The sequence below is a fragment of the Acartia tonsa genome, chromosome 11 (assembly GCF_053477335.1).
Source record: "Acartia tonsa isolate MP-2025a chromosome 11, ASM5347733v1, whole genome shotgun sequence".
NCBI lineage: Eukaryota > Metazoa > Arthropoda > Copepoda > Calanoida > Acartiidae > Acartia > Acartia tonsa.
Window position 1 is genome coordinate 25,958,574 of NC_137270.1, and position 15,637 is coordinate 25,974,210.

The 15,637-nt window shown below is 31.0% G+C and overlaps 1 protein-coding gene across 1 annotated transcript in view; it reads right to left on the reverse strand.

The window, feature by feature from the left end:
- Positions 1-14,693, reverse strand: part of LOC145331403 (uncharacterized) — a 49,796-nt gene extending 35,103 nt beyond the window's left edge. The window contains exons 1-4 of the mRNA XM_080176033.1: positions 14,647-14,693; positions 9,003-9,060; positions 8,393-8,461; positions 737-787 (exon numbers count right to left, since the gene is read on the reverse strand). Of these exons, the coding sequence (XP_080032159.1) occupies positions 737-787; positions 8,393-8,461; positions 9,003-9,059 (177 nt within the window). The 5' untranslated portion in view covers position 9,060; positions 14,647-14,693. The remainder of the gene's footprint in view (positions 1-736; positions 788-8,392; positions 8,462-9,002; positions 9,061-14,646) is intronic.
- Positions 14,694-15,637: the final 944 nt, after the last annotated feature.

Genomic DNA, 15,637 nt, shown 5'->3' on the forward strand with positions numbered 1-15,637 from the left:
TATTGAATAACCCTAGAGGTTATAATATAAAGGTAAATATAGAGGGTTTAAAAGCTTAGTAATTTGTAAAGTAAAAGAAGCTTTTAATAGTGCCTATAAAAAAGGGGATTAAATTTAAAATCTTTTGGCCGAAAAAAATTATACAGGTAACATAAACAAAACGGCTTTGATTAAAAATCAAACTTAATGGTTTTTCAACATTATTACTGTATTATAGTTTACTTTTTTACCTATTGTACGTCTATAAAATAGTAGCTTTATTTCAACATGGTTTATTAGAAAATTCTTTAGGAATACTTTTTACTTAGGTATTTTCTTAAACTTAAACTTAACAACTAAATTCTATTCTCAAACAAGGTTATTTATGTTCATAAGTAGCGTAGTAATGATAAACAGTCCGTCTGTCCTCCAGTCACTGGGCCTTTCTAAAGATCACCAAAACTGACAATTATCCTTTACTACTGCTTGTTTATCTTTTAACTTTGAAAATTCAATTTCCAGTGATTAATTGACAACCTTTGAACCCCTATAGAATTGAATGTAATATTTTTTAACCGATATTTGATTGCTTGGATGTTGCACCAGATTTTCATGTACTAATAAAGGGGCACTTCCAGCTGGCTAAAATAACAATACCCCACATCCACTGGATGAACGAACTGTCCAGTAATTACTCAGCTGTTTCCAAGATATTAATAAACATTAGAATATTGAATGAAAACACTGTAAAAAACACCTTTGGTCTTCCTCCATGTAGAGTATCCATCAGATTACTACTCTCACTCAACTAAAATATAAACAATTTTAAACAGTTAGCAATCTATCTTATAAACCACTAGTTACCTCTAGGGGCACTTACGTTGGCGGGGGGTTGAATTCGCCCCCCAACCCTTCCTGTTTTATTCTAGTTTCAATCGCTTTAATCTAATTCTAAACACGCTTTTTCTATAAAGCCATGCGTGGAACAAGTCTTAAATATCAAACGCTTTGTCAAATTCAAAAATACACTAATTGCTGAATTACAATATGGGTACGACTCTGGTTTATTCCCGCTTTTTTTTCTTAAAACCGGTTCTGGGCCATACTGAAAACAACATGAATCATATCGTATTACAGAAAGTTTTACACGAAAAGAACAATAAAATTATTGGATTTATTCCCGTTTTATTAGCCCCGAACTATCCGCGGAAAACTGTCTAAAATAACTATCTATCTAACACAACTTCAGCATTTCCAACAATTTGAAATAAGGTAATATTCTGTAATAAAATGAGGGGGGGGGGAGTTAAATAATCTCTTACTTTTTTAGTACACTTTAACTTAATTTTTGTAATGTACTATTATTTTTAAGTTTGGTTTCAGTCACTATTTATTTAATGGTTGTTGATTTAGTTTATTCATGTTTTAATTTTAATTTTTAGAAAGTACTTTTCATAAAGCTTCACTTTGCTTAGTATAATCCATAAAGAAAGGGGACATGGTCTGTTTATTACACTAGATACACAAGTTTTATAATAACGTTTTCTTATTCGTTGGCTTACCAACTTTGGGGACTTTGTAAATTTTGATTATCGATTCATTTGAGTGTTCAACAGTTTCAACTAATAATTGTAATCTACAGAGGGTGTAATTTTGTGTACCATCATTGGGGATGTACATAAATTGATCGGCCATTGTCTTATCCCTTTAGATCCCTGAGTATAACCCACAGGCCTGATTCTACTCACTAGAGAAAATATCTTATTATGCTTTATGATTATTTTATTTTCATTTTACAATAGTGATTCCATGGATGATTAGGAAAACTTTTGTAAAATTATTTTCATGAGAGATCAACATAGTTTATTTAACCATGTTATTTTTATTTGATAGGTAAATTATGGTTCTTTGAAACTAATATTCTTAGCAAATAAATCCATACAAAGAAATTGAAGACGCCTATCTTTAAATGTCATTCCATGATTTATGGATAAACCTTCATATATTTGAAACTATAGAGTAGCTTTGCTTTCTCAATAATGATGTCATGTTCTGTATTTAAAATGGATGTATTTTTACTTGGATCTTACAAAAGATTTTTATGTTCTCTGATAAAGTTAGACACGCATCAGGCTAAAATAGCAATTCCCCCCTTTACCCCATCATCTCCCCTCCTACTGGAGGAACGAACTGACCAAGATGGGAGTTTTATGTTAGCAACCTAAATTGACGACAATTTTTCTCTTGTCATAATATCCACGTATATTCTATATCCGTTGTAATTAATTTATTGCCTGACAAAACTATAACAGATAAAAATCTGTACTAGCTAATCTAGATAATTAAATCCAGCTCCTTTCTGGCTCTGCAGCCGCGCGCCAACCGCATGTAATCCTCAGAATTTTTTTTTTTTAAGATTTAACAAAAAAACAAGCTGAAAGATTAAACTTGAACCAATCTCTCTTTAAAAAAATTTCAAACTGGTTTAAATTTTAGGCTAAGTCGCGGCTTACACGTGGCTGCCGAGCCCTGCCTTTCAGTATTGATAATTTGTTATTAAAATATAATGAAGGTGGGTTTCTTCCCACTACACACACCTCCCTCCCGCCTTCCCACCCCATCCGAGTTGCTATACTTTTATGTTTTAAATAAAAAAAATAGGGAGGGTTCTTATATCGCATCGTATTATAAACAGCTTTCCTGGGATCTTAAGAAAAAAATCTTAGAATTAATCAAAACAAAACTGGTATTAATTTTATGATTTTTATTTTAATATTTGTAGAAAATTATTTGAAATACGATGCTATACAATTTCTATCAGTATAGATGAGAACTGGTTGTAATCAAGTTGATATTAATCCGTTTCGAAGCCATACTGAAATGTTATTTAACAGTGCCCTATCAAAGGAACTAGAAAAGCTTCCCTTGGAAGAAGGTTTTTATATAGAGGTCACTGGTCAAGTGGTATTTTTACATTTTAAAGAAACATACATGAATAATTTTAATTTTCTGTAATTAAATTCATAGATACAAATTTCAAGTTATTTTCATCAAAAACAGTTTAGGTAGTTTATTTATTTTTTATTTCTTAAAACCTGTATATCCATAAATGTGAAAATTTCTACCCGAGTGTGTCCATTTAGTGGTATTGAATTACTTAAAGTGTATACATAATGGAGAAATTTAAAACTAGAGGGAGTATTTAATTAAAATAAAATGTCTGCAAAAGGTGTTTTAGACTAAATGAATAATATCTTTTAAGTTCAAAATTAAAAAAATCTTTACAAGTTAAAGTTGGATTTTATTAATCGTACAAAACCTTCTGTAAGTGGTACCTATTTAATTATCAAAAGAATAAATAAATAATAATTAATATCAAAAAGTATTTTTAAATAACTTTAAATTTCTAAAATATGAAGTCAAAGTTAAATTTAAAACAACATTACTTTACTGATTTTAAAACACCAGTTTGCTAAAACTTCTTTATCATTTTGTTTAATATAGATAAAAACCTATATCTACAAAAAAGTGAAAATATATATTAAATGTATTTTATTACCTAAAGTGTATACCTAATGGTGAGCAGTTTAAAACTGAAGGAGAGAAAGAGAGAAAATGGAATTAGAAAAATACTCGCAAATATTCTCTCTCTCGCTCTCTCCCTCTTTCTCTCTCTCACTCTGATGAAAAACGGTGTTCTTGTGTTACAACTAAATTAATATATTAGCAAGCTTTTTTAATCTTCTGTTTTCTGCACATAAATTACTTTCCCTAAAAGTGTCGAACAATACTCCCCCGCCCCCTTCATTATGTTAAAATAATTTTAAAAATTGAACATAAATGAGCGGGGTATTTTTTCCTTAGCCTAATCCAAGTGAGTGCCCAAACCCTGTGGGGTTACCTAATACTCACAGATAGGCACTTTAAGAGAAAATATCATATATTTCAAACATATAAAATATTCTATTTATTTTACTTAGTTTCAACTAAAAAAAGTTGGTACCTTCTCGATATGATATATTTTCTTGTTTGTTAGTTGTATTGTTGAAACTCCATGAGTTACACATTAGAACCAACAGGTTGCAAATATACACTTTGTATATGTACATACTATTACTTTCTCTCACTCTCTCTTCTCTCTCTCTCTCTCTCTCTCTCCTTTCTCTCTCTCTCTTTTCTCTCTCTATTTCTCTCTCTCTCTCTCTCTCTCTCTCTTGCAAACCGCTCTTTTGTCTAAATAAGTTACCACACCCATTATAGTAGTTTTAAACAATTTTACTTCTTTTACAAAACCTTAAATTTTATCTTTCTCTATATATCTATTTTTCTTCCTATCTCTTTCTCTTTTCCTATCTCTTACTTTCTTGGTCTCTCTTTCTCTATATAGTTGTGCCTTTATTAGTTTGTCTGTCTGTAAATAATGTCTTTTTTCTGCTATATAAGCTTTTAAATCTTTTTTTAAAAAGCCAAGCTTTTCTAAAATTAGGATCTGTCCGTACGTCCGTAACTTATAGAGCTGTTTGCATGAGAAATCCTGTAACAGTTAGGTATTTAGAAAGCGCAATAACTCTATTATCGTTACCAGAAAGTCCGTACGCTCATTTAAAGCTTTTTGACAACTTTTTTATATTATTATTCTATCTATTAGATTTTTTTAACAATGATTCTTAGTACAACAAGGTACAATATTTTAAGCGAAGCATATCTATTAGTCCTAAAAATGTAAGTATGACTTTTATCAGAGTCCTGTATTTATGCAATTTTGCTACAATTGTATATACATATATTTTTCTTTATACTCTTAAATTAATATTCTGCTTATTAAGTTTTGACACTCTTCAATTGTTAATGTTCGTTTGTCTTATCGTATGAAGTTAGTTTTAAGTTCTGACACTCTTTAAGTTTAAATGTTCATTTGTCCTTCCTTCTGATTTTAGAGCTTAGCTTTTATGGATGTTGTCGCCCTTGTTTCTGTATAAAATAGCCCATTTCGCCCATTACCGTATTTGTAACTATTTTGATTTCCTTAATTACACCTTATTTGTCTCGTTTATTTGTTTGTTTAACAGTCTTTCAGCATGGCTTCGTAACCGATTGTTCAGAACCAGTTCTCAGTCATTCCGAAAAATCATGAATAGCATCGTATTACAGACAATTTTCCACGAATATTAAAACAAAAATCATAAATTAATAACAGTTTTGTTAGCTCGGGCCTGCATCCCCTTTGTGGCTAACAAAACTGAGTTTAATCTTAAACTTTGCCATTTTATTATCCGCGGAGAGCTATCTATGATACGATGCGATAAAAAAAAACTATTCTCATTTTCTCTCTATTTAGGGATCTTAATCTATTCAGAGATAAGACAATAGATGAAAAATTGGTGTTCGTACGCTCCATAATTATAATAAACAAAATTACCCCTTCTTTGGATTTTTGAAATTATTGATGGAAAGGATGACCCCAATGCTTTTAAACTAACGAATGAAAAAAAGTGTTTATAAGACTCTAGCGTACAGTATGAATTAAAATATCACTCTTTAATATTTTAAAATCTTTCTTTTTACTTTTAAAATCTTTCTTACCAACGTATCTACTTTTATATTTACTTTCTTTCTTTGTATACTGTGCTAACCTAAAGCTTTCAGCAATTATTTTTAATAGCCAATCTATAATTTACATCGATTCTCCGATTATCATCTTAATGATAATTAGAGAATTAGATATATATACTATTCTTAGCCATACTGAAAATCCATTTTTAGTTGTGTATTACAAACAATTTTCAACAAATATCAAAACAAAAATAATAAAATTAATACCAGTTTTCTTAGCACCTAAATGGCATTTTATATCCGCGGACAGCTGACTATAATAATTATAATGATCTAAAAGGCAGTTGAAATATTGTAAATACATTTATAAACATTGGTTGTCAGTCCATTTTTTTTATAAAAGAATGTAGAATCCTTTACTCCCTGAGATGGTTAATATATCAATTGACCAACATATTAACATCCATTTTTTCTGCCAACCTTTTCTTTGTGAACACATTACCCTTTTTCTATTCATACAAACATTACTGTTTATTTTACCTTTTTTACATTTTTGTATAATTTGTCAGGGGTATAAAGGGAAAAGACAATGGCCAATAAATTTATGCATATCCCCAATGACGATTTACAAAATTACCCATTCTGTAGATTACAATTAGTTGTTTTAAACGTTTGGACACTCAACTTTAGGAACCAACCAATTATAATTCAACTACAGTCCACAAAGTTGTTAGGCCAAAGAATAAGAAATTTGATCACAAACTTTTGGGACTAGTGTAATAAACAACCCATTGTCCTCTCTCTCCATGATAATTTGTACAATGTATATAAACATAATGTAGACACAAAGTACAAAATTACAATCATTGTATGAAAAGTAACAGGATAATTATATGTCTGTATGTAGAGCGAAGGATCTCGCGCTAACCGCAGAACTGATATGGTTCTTTTAAACAGTGAAGCTTCTTATAGGTCCACCGAAGATTTATAACTATTTTGGGGGGGAGAATACCTAAAACTACCCAAGAGAAAATACCACCACCCCCCCCCCCCACATCAAACTCCTTTCTCGAAAAAGAATTAAATTACATCAAATACTTTTTTGAACCTATCTATCTACCTACCAAAAAAAACACCACAGGACCAGTAGGTATATTCCCTGAAGAGCCCAATCGTTATAGTGGTTACCGAGATCTTAAGCTTCAGACAGACGGAAAGATAGACAGACAGCAAGCAAATTTGTACCATAGATTATTGATTTCTTTTCAATATGTGAGAGTTTAATTATCATTATTTGGTTTTTTGTAGGTTGTTGAAATTATTCTTTGCGGTCATGGAAAGTTGAAGATTTGAGACTAAATTTGAAATAAAAATTATTTCTTGTTTAAAACATTAGACATTAATACAAAAACTCTTCTCAATGTACCCAGATATACATACATGATGAACTGAAAATTGATTGCCTATTTCTTCCCTAATTTCCGAAGTTGTACAGCAGATAACTCAAATATTGCAAAACCTATTTTCAGCTACTACGGCCAAAGGGAAAAGCGATATGATGTATAAACGATTTATACATTATATATTCAAAATTTTAATTATTTAAATTTTGATTTTTTTTGGAAGTTTTGAACTTTTTTAGCTAGTGGTAAATATTGAGATAGGTTGAGGAGACTATGTACACAATCGGAAACTCAAACCACATACATATAATACACATATTACCAAGGCTCGGCAGCCTCAGCCACCATTAGTTGCGTGTCTTACATAAGCTTAAATATAAGCCTTACTGTCAGCTAATCGGCTTACTAAGTCATTCAGTAAGCCACAACCATCAAATTTTAAATCAGCGATCCTTAGCCGTCACTTTTCTTATCCGCATGCGCAGCTGTCGATCCCTGTGTATAAAATACAACATACATGTTGAACATAAAACAAAACCACTCTTTCAAATTAAAAACAAAGTAAAAACAACAATTTCAACTTGGCAAAGAGAAAAAAAGTTTTGACTTTCAGACTTTTTTAGTATTTCATTTTTTTATCCAAAGAAATGATTCCCGTAATTTATCCGCCAATCAAAAGTTTGAAAGGAAACGACAAGTTTTTTGTTTATTTGTTACAGACTTACAGTTAACATTTATTATGTTGTAATTCTTATCAACAAAGTGAATAAGAGGGGATTTTATATTGCTGTAAATCTTTAGTAGAGAAGCTGTTCTATTAGTGTTTATGTCTGTCTGTCTGTCAGTAATGTTAATAGATTGCTGATTTTAGTTTTTAGACGTGCCTTTCTCTTACTCTTCAAAAAATCCACTTCCCTCACAGCTTTTACTTAAATATTTTTTTTAAACTTCACCTTTGCTGCTATTGAACGTAATCCTTCTTGTTAACCAATTATAAATTCAATTCTTAGCGTCTTTTTATTCGTGGACAAAAACCTCATGAACTAATTTGTTGTTAATGTAAGTTTTTGTTTAAACAAATTAACATAACATAATTATGTATCTTTAGTAAATTTTCTTTCTTTTGCCTAACCCCTTCAGTGGCTCCAACCATTTTTAGGGGTTTAGTGTTCAAAAAGCTCTCTCAGTGAAAGGACAATATTTTCCTTAGAAAATATACAAAGTAATTTACATGGTTCCAGGACAAACGCAGGAGTCCCAAAGACAGGAGTGGACAAACGCAGGAGTGTTAAAATATTAACTTAATTAAGTATTTCTATACAGATTAGGTTAGGTTAAGAGATGAATGTACAAATAAGCCCCCTGCAGGGGTTAGGCATTTAAAAAAAGATAGTCTAAAATAGGTTAGGTTAGGTTAAGTGTCCACTCCTGCGTTTGTCCTAGGACCATTTATATACCTGTTTCTCATCTTGCATGGAGCCCTCTCCCCCTTCTGCGTTGACCCCTTCCTCCATACCCCCTTCAACCTAGGATATATAAAATAAAAAATAAAAACTCAAATCAGATAATGAGGGGATAAACCCTCACCCACCTGTTAAGGTGAAGCTACTAGTAAAAATATAGTACAATATAGTTTTTTTATTTAAACAAAACAAGCTATTGGTAAAAACACAATTTAAAGAATTAAAACAAAAATGTATATATTTAATATATATGACATAGCTTCAAGCAACACTATTAACGTTATTGGTTATGACGTGGAGAGGGCCGAGAGATACGAATGTATCATCCTCCTAGTGACAAGCCGATACGTGTTACGCTATGGTGACAAGTCTGTAATATGATAACCCTTTCTAGTATGGCTACGAAACCGATTTATATTCACTGGATTAGAACCAGTTCTGAGCCATACTGAAAATTTTCCATAAAAAATCATAGATTAATACCAGTTTGGAAAGCCAGGGCCTTCGGCTCCTCTGGGATAACAAAAATGGCCATAATCTTATAATGTTTCATTTTATTTTCCGTGGAAAGCTGTATATAATCAATGCGATAAATAACTATTACTTTTCCATCATTTGTCTCCATCCCCTCATCCAATTCTGGTACTGACTCCGCCTTCATTCTATAACAATAATAAGCTCTTATTTTTGCAAGTTTATTTGCTAAATAAAATATAAAAAGATTTATCAATAGATTTTGGAAATTTTTATCTTTGTTTTTTTAAAAGCGAAGCTTTTCTATAATTAGGGTCCGTCCGTAACGGATAGCTTTTTTCGTTAATTTAGGCAGGTTAGAATTGTCCTATCGATATAAAATTTTGCATGGTGATTCCTTTAGTAGTTAGGTACAATTTAGAAAGCGTAGCAACTCTATAATCATTACCGAAATGTCCGTACGTCCATTTTAAACATGTTGATTTTTTTACTTTTTTAATATCAAATTTTTATTTGATCTAATCATCAGATTGATCTGATTTTTGGTAAATTGATTCCTTGGACAACAAAGTATAATGTTATAAGCGAAGCAACTCTATAATCAAGTCCTAAAAATGTAAGTATGTCCATAAACATTATCCTGTATAAAGGAGTTTTTCAACAAATTTACTTAAAATTTTGCATCGACTCTTACACATTCATATTCTGATTATTCAGTTCTGACACTATGTAAGTGTTAAAGTCCGTTTGTCCTACCGTTTCAGTGCTTCGCTTTTATGGATGTTGTCATCCTTGTTTATGCTAATATCTTAATAAAACTTAGGAAAAATTGCCTAAACAGCAAAAAGAAATTAAAGAAATTGTATATTGGAATCATTCATTACCATTGCCAATACAGCTTCGGAAATATTTTTAAAATCTGCTGGAAAAGACTAGGAGATTTTTCAATTTTGAGATAAAAACAAGGATGACAACATCCATACTTAGCAAAGAATAATCACAAAACTTTCTGTTATATTTCTATATGTTATAATTTTTTTGTAACATTACATACAGACAAAAGTCAATGTATTTTATGCTCATAGTACAAGAAATATTTTAAGTGCACGAATTGGACCTGCAGACAAAAGCAATATAATCAAATACATGTGCCGAAGTAACTTTTCATCTATCTCCAATTTATTAATCCAATTACTAATTTTAAAGGGACTATTTTAAATTAAATGTTGTACGTATATAAACACTATTAGCATAAATATGTGGTATATATGCTGCAAGTAGTCGCCTGTAAACATTACATATACACATGCACATCTTATTTAAACAATCTAAACAATGGATTGGCATCAAGGTTTTGTATTTTTTGTTTTATTTGACTGGAATTTCCAATAAATAAGATCCAATACAAAACCCCTTGTGGGCAGAGCTTCATTTAGCTCCTGCCCCCTCTAATCTTTTACTTAAATCTACTTTACCTAATACTTTATAAAGAAAAAGACAAACTTCAACGATGATAGAGCTATAAAGAATAATTAATTGGTAAATTGTTATCATAATAAATACTTATTGCTTGATGGTGATCTTTGTAATTTCAGTAATCACATACTAAACAAGAATGACATCTTCAAAAAGGATTTAAAAATTGTGAAAATTCATGAAGCTTTTTGTAGTGCATAGAAAAATGACGTCATACTGGCCTACCATTGGTAATTTCAAGTGTTAACTGGCCTGCCGTGGGTAATTTAGTATGTGTATCGGCCAATCATTGGTCATTTGTATGACGTCCTTTTTTATAGGCACTATAAAGAGCTTCAAAGAATAATACTTAATTTTTAACTTTTTTCAAATTTGCAAAACAAAACATGCTATAGAGTAGCTTTGTTGCCATGAAAAGGGTGACAAGGGAAAGCGAATGAATAAATTTGGCATTAAGGATGATTGTATTGCCTTCAATTGGGAGGGGACAGGGGGGAAGGGACTGGAAATTTCACAGATACCCAAAAATCACTTTATCTTATTTGTTGTCTCCAAAACTATGGGTACTTTTTTTTCTGAATTAGGATTGCTTGGCTCCAAAAGAGTATTATCCAGATTTTTCAACCCATAGCTTAAGTTTAAAATCATTAGAGATTACATTAATCTATCCTCCATTGTCTATCCCCTAAGATCCGTGGGAATTGGAAATGTTCTGCTAATCTTTAATTCCAAATCCAAGAAGGAAAATAAAAGAAAAAATCATCGAATCTCTTATTTATACATACTTGGAATATTTAAAATTTAAAGTAAAAAAACAAATGTACTTTCTTTATATGTAAAACTATTATTAAACAATTTTAATTTTTAATAAAAATTATATAATTTGCTATTAAATGCTATATTAATGTCACATTGACAATGAACTGAAACATATGATCTTCACTAACATAGATTAAAAGTTCCTATCACAAATTAAGGGCCTGTTGACTTTTGATCCACCCCCCCCCCCCCTAAATAGAAAATAAGAGGGAAGGTTGTTCATGCTTAACATCTGCAAGGAGCTACATCTCTGCAGGGCCTGTACCTGCGGTGTCCTAACCCTGCGAGGCTATCCAGCACCTAATATAACCTGACCTGATCTGACCTGTAGTAATACACAAACAAACGTACTACCAACCATTAATTTTTATTGATTATAAACTAAGGGGGGGGGGGGGGAATCATATGTTAACAGAATACATTGAAAAAAAACGTTTATATTATAGGTAGAAAAGTTTCGTAAAACCCAAACCAAAGCATTGTCTCCTTTCTCACTTTCTATAAGGTTTACTAGTGTTACAAATTCATAAGTTTAAAAAAAATGTATTTCAAAAAAGTTTTAGATGTTAGAAACTATTTGTAGAGTTGATATTCAAGGACGTCCAGGTTTCTAATTTTATAGGGTGGTAAAAAAGAGAGGGGAGAGGTAACCCCCCCCCCCCCAACTGGATATTCTTCTTAATTTTCTATTAAAAAATAATCAAATTATATACAGTATAAAAATCAAAATTGTTAAATTGGGTAATTTACCTAACATGGTGTGGTTTTATATAAAAATGAATGTTACTACTTGAATAAATTAGAAGCGGAGCATAGTAACCCCCCATTCCCTCTCAATTGTTGAGAACTTGTAGTAGTAATTTATCTCTCTTTCATTGTAATTTCAAGGTTGGCTTGGAAACCATTAATATTCGCAGGATTAGAATCGATTTTTAGCCATATTAAACAATCAGGTGTAGCATTTTATTACAGAAAATTTTCCACGAATATAATATTAGAAATCATAAAATTAAACCAGTTTTGTGCCTGGGCCTAATTTTTATCCTATTATCTGCGGCAAGCTGTCTATAATACGTTTTGCATAAAGTGGGTAATGAAATAAAATCATAAAATGACATGCAATACAGCCGTTTACTAATTTGGAAACCTTATCAGTAGCGAGGCTTCTCTATAAATGATTTTCGTATTTGAAAGATTATGTACAAAAAAAATGATAGTTTTTCGGGGGTTTTTTTTGTAGTGAATCAGTTTGACCATTCTTGCAACTTGACAATACAACTACCTTGGTTATTTTTACAGGAATACAAGCACAAATAATTATTTAAAATAATCTTTTTTATAGTAAAACAACGATTTATACTTCAATTTTATTTATCTTTAATATAGAGTTTTATGCTTTTTTATATTCAGAAATATGCTAATAACAAAGTCTTTCAGGATTAAGAAAAATATTTATTGTTTTATAAAATATGTATCTAATATTATATTTTATAGTAAAAACAACGTTTTTTACTTCAATTTTATTTATCTTTAACTTAAAGTTTCATGCTTTCGCAATCTTCAGAAAGATACTATTAATATTATATGTATTATTTCTGTAAAAAAGTGTGCTGTTCTTTTTTCTTCAAGAATTCTTGGTACGCTTAAAATAGATGTACATTGTACAACTTATGGCCATTAAGTAGTTGTTAAAATAATTTAGCAAGTAATAAACACAGGGAGGAAGGGAACATTGTAATGTTTATTACACTAATTGCCAAAGTATTAAAACAACGTTTTATCATTCGTTGGCTTAACAACATTGGGGACTTTTATAAAATTTGATCGGTTGGTTCATTTAGTTCAGTTTTCAAACATTTCAACCACTAATTGTAATCTACAGAATGGGTAAATTTTTATCATTATTGGGGATGTGCATCAATTTATCGGCCATTGTCTTATCCATTTAGATCCCTGAATAAACCTGTACTTACTTAAACCAGACATAATGAGTAATAAGACAAATTTAAATTACTTGCACTTTACAAAAGTACTTAGAAGAGTATTTTTTACCCAAGTAGAGCAGCAACGTTAAAGTAATCGTTATATTATTACTTGGATGTTGCCCTATATTCTTGTACTAAAATAAAGATATCCTCATCCATTCCCTTTTACCTCATTCCCTCCCCTACAACTAGATGAACAAACTGACCAATAAATGAGGTCCATATTATCAAACTAAATTCACCTTTCATTTTATCCACGTTTATCCCAAATCCATTGCTAAAGTTTCAGTAAAAACGAACAGTATAATATAAGTTAGTAAGAATAAAGGTTGAACGAAAATTTGAAGTTTTTTTGAATCATGGAAAGAAAACGAAGTAGCGAGTTTCTTCGTATTTTCACAGTAGCTTTTCTCCTATTTTTAGACCCTGAGGGGGGTTCTAACCCTTTGGACCTATTTCCTAACCCTGTAGGACAATCATTAATATCAACCTGATCTTACCTAACCTAAAATAACCTATTAAAACCTAAGGGTGATAAGACGAAACCCGCTACTTCGTTTTCATTCCATAATCCGATTTTTTTATTTAATTTACTGAAGTTTTATACTATATCCTTATACTAAAGTAACAGGATGTTTGTTTGTCTGTGTGTCTGTGTATCTGTGTGGTTGTGTGTCTGTACCGAAGGATCTCGCTAACAGCTGAACCGATCAGGTTCTCCTTAACAGGGTAGCTTCTCATAGGTCCCGGGAAGGTTTATAACTATTTTCTTGGGGGGTGGAACCCCCCCTCAAAAAAACAAAATTTAATTTTCTTTAACTAAAATTAAAAATGAGTGGGGGGCATGCACACCCCCCCCCCCAAAAAAAAAAAAAAAAAAATTTTCGCCCCCCTTTTTCTTTTAAAATCTAAAATAAGAAATTGGGTTTTAAATTCGACTTTCTCCTCCTTAAGTGCCCCTAGAGGCCTCTAGGGGCGTAGCTGTTAGTTAATGATAAAGTAGCTGTATAACTTAGCAACAAGGGTAAAAACAACCAGAAAAGCGAAGCTCTATAATCATTAGTGTCAGAACTTAATAAGCAAAACATTAATATGTAGGTCGAAAGAAAATTGTACATAAACTTAATGCAAATTGCGTTTATATGAGATACTTTATAAGAACACTTGTGGCTGCGCGCTCCTAGCATCTAGGGGCTCTGTATTCAAAGGAGTAAGAAAAGTAGAAAAATAGTCTAAAACCAAACTTAGATATAAATATAAAATAGCCTAAAACCATCCAGGGACCTATAAAAAGATTCCATAAATTGGAGAACTCATCCGGTCCAGCAATTATTAAAATCTTAGGATACAAAAAAACCTTACTACTTTATACAATAGGATTTCATGATTTAATTATAGAAAAACGTAAAACTTAGAAAAGTTTTAAATTGTTTAAAATCAAAAATTATTTCTAATTATGAAAGTTCAATATCTATTTATTTAAATATCACTCACCTTTACTTATAAAGTTTATTAATCAGTTCTTAATTTCATTATTTTCTGAAAATTAAATATTTCAATGTATAGAAAACCGATGTAAAGCTTCTCTGAAAAAAACGAGAAACAAGTAAAAGAGATTAATGCTTTTGCTTCCTAAGCATCTAGTATAAATTATACCTAGACTAAAATATTAAATTAAAATTAAAAAACTCATAGACGTCCAATGTTGGGGTTAAAGTGGTGTTTACCCCCCTCTAATATTGAAACTACTTATTTACCCCTCTCTAAAAAAAAGCTTGGCCGCCCCTGCTTAAACTATAAAGAACAATGTAAAACTTCCCTAAAAAGGAGAACTTAATTGTTTCCGTAGACTGATAAAGGGTGTGCAAAAAAATGCGGACTTTTTAAAAATTGAAATTGCGCGGCTTGTGTTAATAGTAGAAAAATACTACGCATACCGTTGGAACCGCTAAGAATTTTTTTTTTAGGAAATATAAAAACGATTCCTGTGCTACGCATAGTTTAGGAGCTACGTGTTAAAATGTCCCAACTGACTTAAAACTTGACTTGCGAGTAAATTTTGGGACATTTTACCATCTGGCTCCTAGATTATTTGTAGGAACCGTTCTTATATTTCCAAAAAATACAGTTTATAGCGGTTCTAACGGTATGCGTAACATTTTTCTACTATTAACACAAGCCGCGCAATTTGAAATTAAAAATATAGGCATCTCTTTTTGCAAAATATCTTCTCTAATTTTTAGTTATATTTTAAAATTTACACGCAAGTCATGTTTTACATCAGTTGGGACATTTTAACACGTAGCTCCGTAACAATACGTAGCAGAGGAATCGTTCTTATATTTCCAAAAAAAGACTTCTTAGCGGTTCTAACGGTATGCCTAACATTTTTCTACTATTAACACAAGACGCGCAATTTCTATTTTTAAAAAGTCCGCATTTTTTTGCACACCCTTTAGATATTTTCGGAAACACAAAAGAACTT